Genomic DNA, 13,966 nt, shown 5'->3' with positions numbered 1-13,966 from the left:
CCAGAGACAAACAGACCTTGCGATTAAACTGTTCTTCCTAAACAGAGGTGGCCAACAGATGAGTGGTGGAAATGTTGGTGATACTTGCATGGAGTTCATAGGTGAACGAGAGATCTGAGTCCCAGCAATGCCATTTTCACTCCTCTTGCACACATGAAATGCAGGCAGAATTGTTTGCAGCAGCATATGTTTCCTATATATTTTTTGAATTATTAAGATGGAAAGAAGGACCCACAGCACAATTTAGCAGCAAAGGTCTTGCAGACTGAATTTTGGCTTCCAGGGTGCTTAGATTTGGAATTTTAGTTCGTGTCTACTTATCTCTCAGTCTGCTAGATAAGAAAATTCCACACTTCAGCAACAGTTCTGCTGCAATAATTTCTTCATACAATATATCACAACTGAGCATTTAGTTCTATATCATCTCCATCTCGGTTGAACTGTCTCAAGCCATCTGATGTTACTCATCCTGTCTGTGAGATCCTTGTGGCCTCTTGATACTGCCCACATTCTTCCCAAGAGGAGATGACGACAGAGAGAAACATCAGCTCCACTCTGCACATGTACAGAGCATTAATCACTGCTGACTTGTACTGCTAATGAAGAAACCGCTCCCCCTCTCTCCAGCTCCTTCTCACATTTAACCGACTGCATGCCTTGGTGGAAATTAGCACTAAACCCTGATTAAAAATGAAGTGAATCTTGAGATTGCCTCGGCTTCTTTGGAATAGCTGAAAGTTAAATTGTATTTTCTTTTTAATAAAAAAAGGGCAGCAACCCACTTTCACAAAGACAAATTTTTAAAATGTGGTTGACCCAGGTCTAAAGTGATCCTGAAGCAATTGCACTGAATAAACCAGTAAGTTCTTTATCACATCGAAGGCAGAGAGAAAAGTGTGTGTGTTGTTTTGTTTTGTTCTGGGAGCAGGAGGCAGGTATGGCAATATCAGTATTTTTTGTCCCCCTCATGCTCAGATCCATTGGGAGACTATTAGCATGATTCACAATGGTTTGGGTGGGTTTAGGGTAGGACCTTCCCTATGGAGCAGAAGGAGATATTCAGAGCCTGTTTCATGGGTGCTAACCAACAAACGCTGTCCAACTCTACATCTGTTAAGAGTGTCCTAGACAGTACAAAACCACGAGGTTCTCAAAGCCCAGTCTGAACAGTCCTGCATGCCCCCTGAAACCAAAGAAAGCTTGTCAATGCTACAAACTATTGAAACAGGACAAAGGGATGCTCAAGAGGACAACAGGTACAATAACTCTGACTGAGGCAGCATCCAACCTGGATGGTTACCAGCAGCTATGTGTCTGGTTTACACCTCAGACCTTTTAGAACTGGAGTTCCCCAGACTTCTCTGACTACCTCTGCCAGTGCCTACTACTTACAAACCATTTATGAGAGGAGGATCAAGGTGTCTTTGTTCAGCTTGGAGAAGAGATGACTAAAGCAGTGGCTATCTTTTAACTGTTTTAGATGTGGGGATATACAAGAGATAAAGCCAGACTGTTCTTGGAAAAGCATGGTGAGGGAACAAGAGAGAGTGGACAGTAGAAACTCTGACTACCTCAAAGAAGAATTGTTCTCAATACGAATGGTCAGCACCAGAGCTGGGACATCGATGTTGTGGACTGTCCAACCTGGGAGATACTCAAAATGCAACTGGATAAGGTGCTGAGCAACCTGATCTAACCTTAAAGTTAGCCCTGCTTTAAGCACAGCTTCCAACATAAATTATTCTGTGGTTCTGTATTTTTAAGAGGATATGTTTATGACTAGAAATATTTTGCTTTTGACTGAATTGCTGCAAAATAAGTCATTTTCTGGAAAACTATTACCGCGTTCTCCTCCATGTTGCTCGTATCTATAGTAAAGAAGTAGAGCAAATCAGAGCAAAGCCTGTTCAGGGTTGCCTAAGGTGACACCAGTTAAGTTGATGCCAGGCTCAGATCCAAATGATCACCTCAGGAGCTTCTTTTGTTTGAATTACTCTTGCTGAGAAACCGTGTGAAATAGCACAGGAAAAAAATTCTCCTAAATTATTTGCTTAGACACTGAGCACCCAAACACTTTTCTGTGCACGGACCTGAACTGTTGATATGAGTTCACAACTTCAGCTTAACCTAGGTGGTCATGATGCAAAATAACCCTTAAGCTTCATTAAATGGCTGCTATATTAGCAGCATAGAGTGATTGCATTAGTCTGGATGAGGTGTGGTGATTTTGTGGTGATTTAAGCTGTCCCCTCCATCCCCTTTCCTGCCAAGTGACCAGCCAGGTTGAGCAGAAAGCACTGGCCAACCAAGGAGAAGCCTCTGGGGCTCTTTGGGTGTGCAGGGTCTGAGCTCAAGGCAATGCCAGGGTTGTAACTCAAGCTAACTTCAGTGAAAACAAACTCCTAACCTAGTAAAAGTACTCAACCTCCTGGAAAGCCTGGGAACAGTTTAGATAAAACATTGCATGGCTTTTCATGCCAGCTGCCTGTGCAAGTGATTTATGGACTGTAATATGCCATGGAACCAGACCACTTCATCGGTTTCCTTAAAGACAGAGAGGGGGATTGTGGCCGCATTTACTGAGCAGCATATCTGTTCCTTCAAGGCATCACCACTCCTCAAATAAAAGAAAACCCGCTTTTTGAGGGAGCCAGACTTCTCTTTTTCTAAGAACACAGCGAATGTCTTGGTAGAATTGCGTTTCGACAGCTTTGGATTTAGAAACATCAGAAGTAAATTCTGATTATTCATTTTGGATAAATAATGAACAACATAAAAATCGCTGACGTTAACCTTCATTGGAAAAGTTGGTTTAATGGGCCCCATAAAATCTTCTATTGATGGCAGGTTCATAAAGCTCCATATTGACTTCAGCTAAAGGCTATAACTTCTATCAATACTGTCAACAATTAATATTGACTAATAAAGGTATCCTGTAAACTGAGTCATAGCATTATGTTACTTTATGCTGCCATTAGCAAAATTTCATGTCTTCTTGAAAACATTTCTCCTATAAATCTGGGATTTCTCAAAATAGCCTGTGTGATAGCTAGTTGCAGAGGGCCCACAGTAACACTGCTTCTGTGCAAAGTGACAGAGCAATCTTTCCATTTGCTAGACAGAATTTCTGAGTGTATCCCAGGCTTCGCATTCTCCAACAGCAGGTTTCAGTTTGTGAGGGGTTTGTTTGCAAATGTTTGTCACACCTTTACCTGTGCCAAGAAAATACAAAATAAAGATGTCCACATTTTATCTGTGTACATTGAAGGCTTAAGATTTTGTCCTTAGTCCCTACAACTGAAGTTATGTGTCTCTCTTGCAGCTCTGGGCAAATTTTTCTCACCTGAATCTGGCTGATGTCTCTTATCTCTTCCCTTCTTCCCAGGGAAGTCTGTTTCAAGTACCAGCTCAAGCTCTCCAACAGCATGATTTGGGTTGTAATATTTTCCCTTGCATTCTTTGTGTTCCACACCTCTATTTTTTGTCAATATGAACAACACGATTAGATTCTGCACACCATCCCTCTCTAGTTTATATTTATGCTACACAGATTTTATATTTTTGACTACGATATAGACTGTCTCATTCAAAATACTCAACACCTAAGACTGCAAATGCTTAGGAGCCAAGTAAACTTCTATGTTTGGACAGCACTTAAAATCCTGCAGATATGTTCTCCACCTTGCTGTCTTCCCTTTTCTAATTGCTATGGTGGTTCAACAAATGGTTAGTGTCTCATCAAATTTAAGGGAAGAGGAACTGGAGGTTGTCTCAGTCCTGACATTAGTACTCCTTCCTCTGTTATTAGTTTCAGTAAAGCCTTTCAAGGCATGTGCTGTTGCTAATGTGTTGTTGCTAATATAATTTCATTTGTAAGTGATCTGTAGGTACAGAGTTGCATTTGCACGTGTAGAGATAGCATTACGGAAACTGGTGAAAAAGACTCCAGTAGCTAATGGAATTCTTCTCTCTTAAGGAAAAAAAAATGGCTAGAATTCTGTGGTTTGCTTTTCTTAGGAGGCATGGAAAGAAAAATGTATGGGATAGGTTCACAGCTGCTCATACACCACTATATAAAGCGCAGGAGAGGGATATGGAAACGAGAACAGGACACAAGTCCAAGGTGTTTGCTTTGGGGAGCGTGCAAAATCCCTCTGTCTTTTGATGAAAACACAAGGCTAGGAAGTAAAATGCTAAACTCTGGCACTGCATTATCTGCCTGTCCTACTGAGTGAAACGCTGTAAGAGACTACACCAATAAACTTTAAAAAAATATATCATAAAGATACATTTTTAAGAAAATTCTTCTGTACATCCATTAAATAGAAGGTCATTTATCTTTGAACTTTGCCTAATATATCATTATCACTGAACAGAAACTTAATAAGATTCCACTGTAATTTTGTTGGAGTTAAACATAAAATCATGTGGGTGGTGTATGTCTCACTGTGTCATGGCTTCCAAAGGAAAAGTTATCATCATTTGTCACTATAATACTGTGGCAAAAAGCATAACGAGAACAAGCAATGCAGTCATTTCACATCAGCTTTCAGAGCTGAGCTCAAGCGCCCGATGACTTGTACGCAGCAGCTATATTAAGAAGCAGGCTGTGCCATAATTGAATTAAAGGTGCAAAGGCATATATGGCTGTGTGAACCCCCGGGTCAAGCTGCAATTGAATCAAAATCCTCTCTCCTTCCTACACTGCTTGGCAGAACTGCTGACCAAAAGGTTCGCGGGACTTACAAAAGGCATGCAGGAGTCCCTGCAGCTGGGGATGCAAAGTTACTGAGATAAAAAATTCGTGACCTTCAGCTTTTATTTCTCACGAAGAAAAAGGCTTCTAAAAATATTTCACCACCGTTTTCCTTCAGAGAGCAGTCAGCCGATTTACATAAATGAAACGGCTCCTGTCAAGGAACCAGTGAGGAAAAGAAGGAAATTATCTGCCCCGAAAATCTGTAGCAAAGATAAGAGCAGCATCAGCCAGGGAAGGGGAGATTTAAATGCTTTTTGTCTGAAAGGTCGCTACAAAAAGCAGAGAAAGTATTACAGCCGCTTAATGATCTCTGTCGCTGTGATAAATAAGTAGGAGCTTCTCCAGCAGTTTATTAACAAACACACTGTAGGACAGTACAAAAGGCTGCGACACGGCGCTATTAGAAGAGTGTTTTCTCTGAGTCTGATAAAAAAAAAATACAACTAAGGAAGATTAAGGTGGAGTGGCAAGAAGTGGCATTGCTGGTCGAGCTCGAGGCTGCCATGGCACTTACCAGTTTCGGTATTCTCGTGCTCCGTGTCGGTGAGGGTGAGGTTGGAGTTGGCCCGGCTCGATAAGCAGGAGCTGCGCCCGGACTTGGTGTTGCGTCCCCAGAGCCTCACGGGGTGCTCGGGTGACATGACCACGTCTGCCTCTGTGTCGGCATCTGAGCCGGTGCTGATGGAGTAGCCGCAGTGAGGCAGCCCGATATCAGTCCGGTACAAAGTCCCGTGTGTGGGCGTCACGTCTTCAAGACCCAGCTCTCGCAAGGAGAAGTTGGCTCCTGGGAGAAAACACAGCAGCCTGGTTACTCTTTAATAGGGGACAGTTTCACCTAGCACGTGTCAAATGGCAGAACCATTCATCTTCTGTCTTCAACCGAGACCCTCCGGCTCCAGAGTCCTAACATCACAGGAAAAGTTGCCCTGTTTCATGGTGTTGGTTAATGGGACACCAAGTGACTATGCCAAGACCAAAAAAAACAGCTGGATTCCTGCCTCTGGAACCTTGTGTCTGACTAAAACTCAGGACTTGCTCAATAAAATCATCGCATATGAAAGCAAAGGGGATGGAATTCTTCGGGAGAAAGAGAAAAGCAAAATGGGGAATGCAATGATTACAAAAAAAATCATATACCTTGCAACTGTACTACAGTAGGAAATTTGAGTGAGTTCTGCTCCTTGAAATCAATGAAATTACAAATTGGGGATTTAAATTTCCTTGGGTGATCTCACTTTCCTCTGGCTGACCACTCACGACTTGACTCGGTTTAGCCATTCATTCTGACACAGTCACAGCGGAGGTTATTTGGCTGCAAATAGATGCCATTGTTTAGCTGACTAAAAATATAACCTGAAAAATGACTCTTGAGTTCATGTCTCATTACCTGCTGAGCTTCAAAATCAGACCAAATCGATGTGAAGGAGTCTTCAAATATTAGCATGCTTTGTTCAGAAAGTTGCATGAGAGAGCTGGAGAGAGCAATTAGTGCCTCTATTTTAATACATATTTATTTATTAATGCAATCTTTTATTTTGCAGCCCTGAATGTCTTTAAAGGATTTTGGCCACCTGTGAGTGCCTTTATCTGCACCGTGCATTTACGTGGCACAATGTACCCCGCTCCTGTTACAGTACACCTTGGTCAGACGGATTAAGGAACTTTATCTATTAACCAGTAGGAGGCATCAGGCCCTGGACTGTGGCCGGATACCAACACCGCTGATCACAATCAGTCTAGTTGGCTTCCTCCTGTTATTTCAATAAATAAATCCCCTGCAATCAAAAGAGTTGTTGAGCCCAAACCGCCAAGTTCACGTGCAAGCCCCAGACTCAGTCTTAGAGCAGTGTTTGTGGCTCAGACGTGTTTCTACAAGCTGGATCTGAACGCGTGATCTCCAGGACTGTTCAGTCCCCAACCTCGCTTAGAACAGCAAAGTTCTTATCTATCCGTTATTGAAAATCATTCCGCAGGTCTGGACCTCAGCCTCAAGGTTGTATCCAAAACTGAGTTATGCTTCTCTCCGTGCTCAAAACCACAAGAGCATGTGGTTCTCCTCGCGTTTTTATTTGTTGATGTAAAATATCACATGGTGGAAAACATGGATCCAATAGAAACAGTCAGATTTCTACTTTTCCAGAGTCTGGTTTCATGCTTGTGGAAACACTCTGGCTTGTCCTCGTGTCCTGCTGGGCGGGGAAGGGTTTGCATTATAGCACACATGCACTGAATGATCAGCTGCTCTTTTACCATGCTTTTTCATTCCAGTGACTTTGCATCTCATAGGGAACAGAGAGAAGGAGATGTTTGAATGCAAAGTGAATAACGGGACTGGACAACATGTCAACCTAAAGTTCGGTAAAGGAACTGCTTGACGTCAGGAGGAAATAACCATGGTTCAGCTGATTATGGATCTACAGCTGATAACACTTAAACTGTATAAAGCATTCATGAACTTCACACGTTCTTAATTGACCAGAAAAAATTAAAGCTTTCAGAGAGAGTGGACAGATGAGGATGCTTGGGGCTCACACATCCGTTGAACCCTGTAGCCTTGCTTGGGGAGCACAGTGCAAGCTTGTGGCAGATTAATCCATTTAACTTGGCTGCAAAACAAGTCTGAGAGAGCATCCTCTTACCACTCCACAGCACGAAGTAACAAATGAACTTGACCTAAATTACAAAAGCAAAGAAGTAGTAAATCCCTAGAGACCTCACTCTTCCAGTTTTGACTTTTGGGCAAAGCTGGGATAGTTTTCAAACCATCCTCTGTGGAGAACTGGAGAACAGCATCTTCTGGTTTTGCTTGCACATTTGAGTCACCAATGGTGACTTCCACCTTCCCCTGCAACAAGCCACACTCATCATCCAACACATCAACATGCAGTGTGACTGATACTCTCCAGTAACAGCAGCTCATAAATTATGAAAAATGACTGCTACAATTAACTGAAAATCAAATTTATTTGCAATAAACAGCAGGAGATGCATCGATTTTCATATTCTATGCTCACTGTTGCCTTTTAAGCTGGAAGAACTCAAGTCAATAAAAGGAAGATAATAAATATCTGAGACTTTTTAATTCAGATCTGGTCTATTTTTTCCTGTGCTGACTTGCACGTTTGCTGGCACTCACACTCTAGCTAAAACCATTTAAATGCTGACTTGTTTATTTACTGAATTTATTTGGTCAATTTGAAATGTTTCCCTCCTCTGCCTTCCAAACCAATGCAGGAGAGAAATTCACTTTGCTTTGTTGATGTCGTGCAAGCTAATAAGGCTTGGTTTCAGTTGGCATGAGCCCAAGAAGCACCACAAAGTGAGGTCCATTTATGGCTTTCTGCCAGTGGAAAATGTGGCACAGAAAGTCCAGGGTAATTGTTATCATTCTTCAGAACAGTTTGGGGACTCTCAGGAGAAACTGGGAGAAAATTGTAAAATGAAAAACCTGTGGGTGATATATCAGAAGTAGAACCAGCCCCCTGATGTGGTTAACCTTAACCTCTCAATCAATTTCAGCCACTTAGACCAATAGTTTTTAGCATTTTTCAGTATCCTACATTTTTTTTTTTCCTAGGGAATTATGAGCTTCTGTATAGCAAATTTATACTCCCTGTCAATAGACTGGCTTTTCTTATTTCTCTTTTGTGGACTTCTTAGGAGAAGTCCATAGATCTGCGTGGCCTCATAGACCCTCAGGCTGAAAACCGCTGACCTATACTAATTCACATCTACCCTGCATGGTGAATATATTGTATGAAGTGAGCAAACTCAATGGCCTAAAAGGTTTCCTTTTCTTTATAACTTCTTAGATTCCTTAGAGAGGATGAAGTACTTCAGAGTTGCTAAGAGGGAAACTCTTTTTATGACTGCAAACTATTACTTACAACACCTACTGCCCCTTTTGTTAATTATTGCCTGCTGCAACTTTCCCGAAATACAAATACCAAGACTATGCGCCCTAAGAGACTTCTGCAAGTCATTTTCCTTGGGAATGCCTTAAAGATGAGTTTTGCACCAAAACCACAACTGCATGGTGTTTGAAGAGTGAAATTAAGCAGTCCCCAAGTTAAACTAGTGCAGTTGTATGCATTTCCTTTGGAGAATCAGCTTCTCTAAACACCAGTGTGCGCGCTCAGAGCAGTCAGGGTCAGCTCTTTTATGTTCATTGTCTGGATTGCTGCCTATTCCATTTGACTTGCTCTGCCATTTTATGCTTTTCTCAATGGACTTCTAAAAATAATTTATGTGAAACCCTGCTTGGTTTCTGAACTAAGTTACTCATGTCTCTACAGAAAAATGAAAATGAGACTATGAGATTATAGAAACAGCCAGAAATCTACCTCACGTAGGCAACAACAGCATCAAAAATGTAACTGCACCTGACTTCAAGCTAGCAATAAAAAGGAAAATATCTGGAATGTCAGTTAGGACTCTGGAGCCCATGCTGACCCATATTCGCTAAATGGAGTCCTAAAAGTCCTAAACGTGTCTCTTCGCCACCCTTTTAATACTAGAACTTGTCCTTGTCTCAAACCCATAGCCTGCAGGCCATGTACAATGTCAAGGATGTTTCAGCTCATCTGCAGTTCCTCCAGGCTTCTTGTTTTTTTCTGTAGCCCTGATGGACAGTGTGACAGTAGTACTATCCCTTGGTTGTCTTCTGCCTTGGGATCTTTGTTGACTTCATGACAGAGCAAGCACATGACATAAAAAAAAGGACACCTAAGCAGGCAGGGACTTCAGAATCACAGACCAGATGAGTTTGGAAGAGACCTCTGGAAGTCATCTGGTCTGACAGCCCTGCTCAAACAGGAACACCTAGAAGCAGGTTGCTCAGGAATTTCCAGGACTTTTCATGCAACATCAGTATACATGGAGATGGACTGTGCAGCATGTTCCCACTGTGTCTGGTTTCACAGCGGGAAGTGTCAATGGGCTGTTGCAGATGCACACAACACATACAAGACAGCCTCCAACTTTCTTCTAGAATGTGGGATAAGAGTAGTACCTCTCTGTACTCCCAACACTCGTAATTAGAGAATGTCTTTTAGTTGATGCTAATGAACACAGGCTAGTGGTATCCCACTTAAAGTCACCAGTTTGCATACATTCCACAATTGTACAAAACAATGAAGATGTTCCTTGCTGCTCTCCTTCACTATATCTTGCTTTCAGCCTCACAGTCTTTCAAAAGCAGCCCCCTACCCACCCCAAGCTCTCAGCACCGAGTTGTTTAACTCTCACTGCTTACAGCAGCTCCTGCTGAGATGCGCTCACCTGCTCTGCAGAATTCATCAGCCTCCTGGTGCACCATATCTTTGACCCGATTGCTGTAGGTCAACCTGGAGTCTTGATCATAAGCCTTCAGGGTCTCGCTGGAGCTGTAGGACTTCTGGGGAACCTTGCTGTCCTCGCTCTCTGCTGAGGAGCTGGTGTAGCGGCGCTCGGTATCGCGGCGCCGAGTCAGAGATCGATACGGTTTCCTTTCTTTTACATCCATGGCACTCTTGTCTGAGTATTCAACATTAAAATAATGACGTCTGTGTAGTGGTCAGAATGGGATAATCTGAAAGAAAGAATGAAAGAAATAGTACCTATGCTCATGCCTTTGGGCACCAGAAGGCTAATTTGCCTTTTTTATACATTCTTGCACTGAACAAAAGAGAGGTTACTTAATGGACTGCAGGAAAACCCTCCTAGAGCAATTACCGATGGGAAGAAAGTCTCAATTACGTGTGACTCAGAACTTTACTAATTACACTGGCTAACGGGATACATGCATGCAGCAACCTGCATCTGTCCAAACTGGGCTTGAACTTGAGGATTTCAAACTGATTGTGATTTTCTGTGTCTTATTTCCACAGGAAGTGACTCAGACACCTCCTGGAGGCACATTTTATGTACAACGGTCACCTAATTGGTGGGAAATCAGGCCATGCTGAAATGTCTCTATTTGGGCACATGGAAGACTTTGGAAAATGCTGTCCTATGCTTTTAAAAGTGTTATGGTACATTACGAGTTTATTAGGAATGAAAAAAATAACGAGAGTGTGTAAGAAAGCAAACAGGGAGAGGAAGGAAAGAAGAATTAAGGGATGAGATATGGATGGAAATCAGATGCAAATATCTTTGTATTCAGATAGCTTCTCTTTACCCAGCTAGAAACATATTAGAACTTAGCAGAGTTGAGAAAGTGCAAAGAAATGTTACATGCTCTCCTTCATGTAACAGCATGGCCTGGGATATTTGTCTGTGGAAAACCAGTGTGTATACGCACTGGAATGAAAGCATGTCTGCACACAGAGAAAACTGATATAAAAAATACACCATGTATTAAAAGTACGTTTGTCAAAATAATTAATAAATTGTATTTTCACTTTAAGTTTGTTAAATGCAACAGAACAGAAACACTGAAAAAAAAAAAAGCTCTATGACTTGCAGCAAGATGGTAAAATACATTTTTGAATTCTTGAGTACCTAAACTGGTTTACAGGGAAAATACTGAGAAAACCCACAAACCAAGCATTATTACTATTATTTTATTTATTCATTTATGTTGCAAATCTGCAATTACAGGTTGGGTTTCTTGGGAGCTGAGCCCTCCTAACTGCAAAAAAACAGGAGCTGTGTCTTGGAATGCTAGAGTAGAATATGGTTGTTTACTAGACAGGAAAAGGAATTGAAAATACCTATCACTCCTCAGTCTTTTTCATACCGAGTAAGTATGGAAATACACTGGCAAGGTATTAATCACATTCCATTGGTGTTTCTGTCTTGAAAGGCTAAATCCTGAACGTGCTAATGAAATCTTGATCCTCTACACTTCTTAGAGCCCAGCCTTGTTTTCGATGCTATGCCCTGGATTTGTGCTGCAGCACAACACAGCTACAACACGACTGTAAAGGTGAGATGTGCTGTGAGTTTTACAAGTTGGTTTAGAGGGATGTGGTGTAACACAGCATTTGTGGCTCTCCAAAAGCCTGTGAGGAATGGAAGACCCTAACAATTCATAATACCCTACAATTCGTAATAGTAATGCAGGGGCTTGAAGACAGCATTTTATTACAAATTTCTCACTCACTGAGCTGTCTGGTGCAAGCATAATTAAGTGTATTCTCTAAGGATTCTAAGTTGATGAGGGACTGCAGGAGGGAGTCTCTGCCTTTCTTCTCAGCGCTGCTGAGGCCGCCCCTGCAGTGCTGGGCCCAGCGCTGGGCCCCCCAGCCCCAGCCAGAGCTGGGCACCCTGGGGAGAGCCCAGCGCAGGGCCCCCGAGGTGCCGAAGGGCCTGGAGCACCTCTGCCGTGAGGAGAGGCTGCGAGAGCTGGGGCTGCTGGGCCTGGAGCAGAGGAGGCTCCGGGGGCTGCCAGCCATGGCCACCGGCACTGCCGGGAGGTGCCGAGAGGCCGGAGCCAGGCTCTGCTCAGGGGTGCCCGGGGCCAGGCCCAGAGGCCCCGGGCCCAGCCTGGAGCCCAGGAGGTGCCCTCTGCCCCTCAGGAAGCACTGCTGGGCTGGGCGGGTGCCGGAGCCCTGGCACAGGCTGCCCAGAGAGGGGCTGGGGGCTCCTCCTTGGGGATCTCCAGCAGCCGCCTGGACGTGGGGCTGGGCCCCCTGCTCGGGGTGGCCCTGCTGGAGCAGGGCTGGCACCACAGGGACCCGCAGCTGCCCCACACCACCAGCCATTCAAGGATCCCATGGAGCAAGGGCTGTGGGATGGCCATGAGATACACTGGCAGCTGGTCAGAGAAAAAGACAGCCCTGCTCTTGTTTCTGTGACTCTGACTTTACAAAGACTGCTCACTGGGTTTTGTCCCTTTAACCTCCAAAAGGAACTTTGCAATGACAGAACCAAATTCTGACAACTCGTGTCGTTTCTGTTGCACTCTTCTCAGAAATTAAGACACTACTTCAAAAACAAAAATCCACTGAATTCTCTCCCAGTCTATTCCAGTGATGGCAGCAGACCAAGTTCACACATCCTATTTGTCAGCAAAGCACAGAGAACCTATTGAACATGAATGGAGGATTGGGAGTGTATGCCATAAATGAGCTTTACTCAAGTCATCCGCAGAGCTTCTGAGCACCGCTTTGATTTTAAACATGTGTTTAAACCCACCAAAGTCACTGACCTATTTTCATTCATGAACTGTGTACGTTCAATACAGTGAGTGCAAATGGTATTCCTCACTGCCCAAAATTTATGCACATTAAGCATTTTGCTGAATAAGGGCCTGAGAGATGGAAAGACTTCAGACTGAATGAAGAAGAAACAGTCTTCTAAGGACCTGTTTAATATAGTAATAGTGTTTAAGAGGTCTACCAAATAAAGGTAGACATTTTGCTGTATTGAATTAAGTTTATTGGTACTTAGTTCAAAAATGTAAATGGAATAGAACATCTGACTGCTCTTCATTACACTATCTTCCTCCCTTAAAAAACAAAGCCTTTTTTGTTTGGAAAAATGTGACTTTTTTTTTTTTTCAATTGTTATTGAATTGGTTTATCTCCTTTATACTACCTCTGTTTGTGTGAAATCCTCAAAAGGACCAGGTTTGTTATACCTTTCAATAAAACACTTTAAAACAGGCTCCTTCACAAGGACGCTGTAGTAAGAGCTGTTATAACAAACACTGACATTGTGGTTTATTGTCATGAGGGCTGGAGATAGCAAAATTTGAGCAAGAAAAGCAGTTACTGTATTCTACAAAAAAGAAATGAGGAAAGGGGGCTTCTAGCTGCTCATGAGTATTGCAGTAATTCCTAGGAAGGGTCAGTCATTTATAAACCCACTAGCAGGAGAAGCACACGTGCCAAGAAAACCTTTCTGCACAGTTAGAGCCACAAGGTACAAACAGGGTCTGAAATTACCATTAGTAACCTTGCAACTTAGGAAATGGCCAAAAAAACATGAGGAAATTGACTGAATTCCCACCAGATGAAGGTTTTTCTTTTCGTAAAGAAAGGTGCTGAAAAACTGAAATTCCTCCTACAGTTCATCAGAAATAGTCCTGTAAATTTGCACCATTCACATGCACATTCCTCTATAACAGTGCTTCAATTCCCAATTCATTCATGTCTTTATAAATTTAACTCTCCTCAGCCCTTTCTCTCCCTCTTGCTGTTTGTAAGAAGACTGGAAAGGTCACCACAAAAACACATTAGGTTTCTCTCTCTCTTTCTTTCTTTCTTTCTTTCTTTCTTTCTT

At 42.7% G+C, this 13,966-nt stretch overlaps 1 protein-coding gene across 7 annotated transcripts in view; it reads right to left on the bottom strand.

Moving 5' to 3' along the window:
- Positions 1-13,966, bottom strand: part of TENM4 (teneurin transmembrane protein 4) — a 1,681,110-nt gene that overhangs the window by 332,996 nt on the left and 1,334,148 nt on the right. For all 7 annotated transcript variants that reach the window (XM_080576311.1, XM_080576312.1, XM_080576313.1 and 4 more), the window contains 2 exons: positions 10,040-10,328; positions 5,274-5,543 (listed from right to left, as the gene is read on the bottom strand). In XM_080576311.1, the coding sequence (XP_080432437.1) occupies positions 5,274-5,543; positions 10,040-10,262 (493 nt within the window). In that variant the 5' untranslated portion in view covers positions 10,263-10,328. The remainder of the gene's footprint in view (positions 1-5,273; positions 5,544-10,039; positions 10,329-13,966) is intronic.

The sequence above is a fragment of the Anser brachyrhynchus genome, assembly GCF_964034855.1.
Source record: "Anser brachyrhynchus genome assembly, chromosome: 1".
Taxonomy (NCBI): Eukaryota; Metazoa; Chordata; class Aves; order Anseriformes; family Anatidae; genus Anser; species Anser brachyrhynchus.
This window is presented reverse-complemented; position numbering and strand designations above follow the sequence as displayed.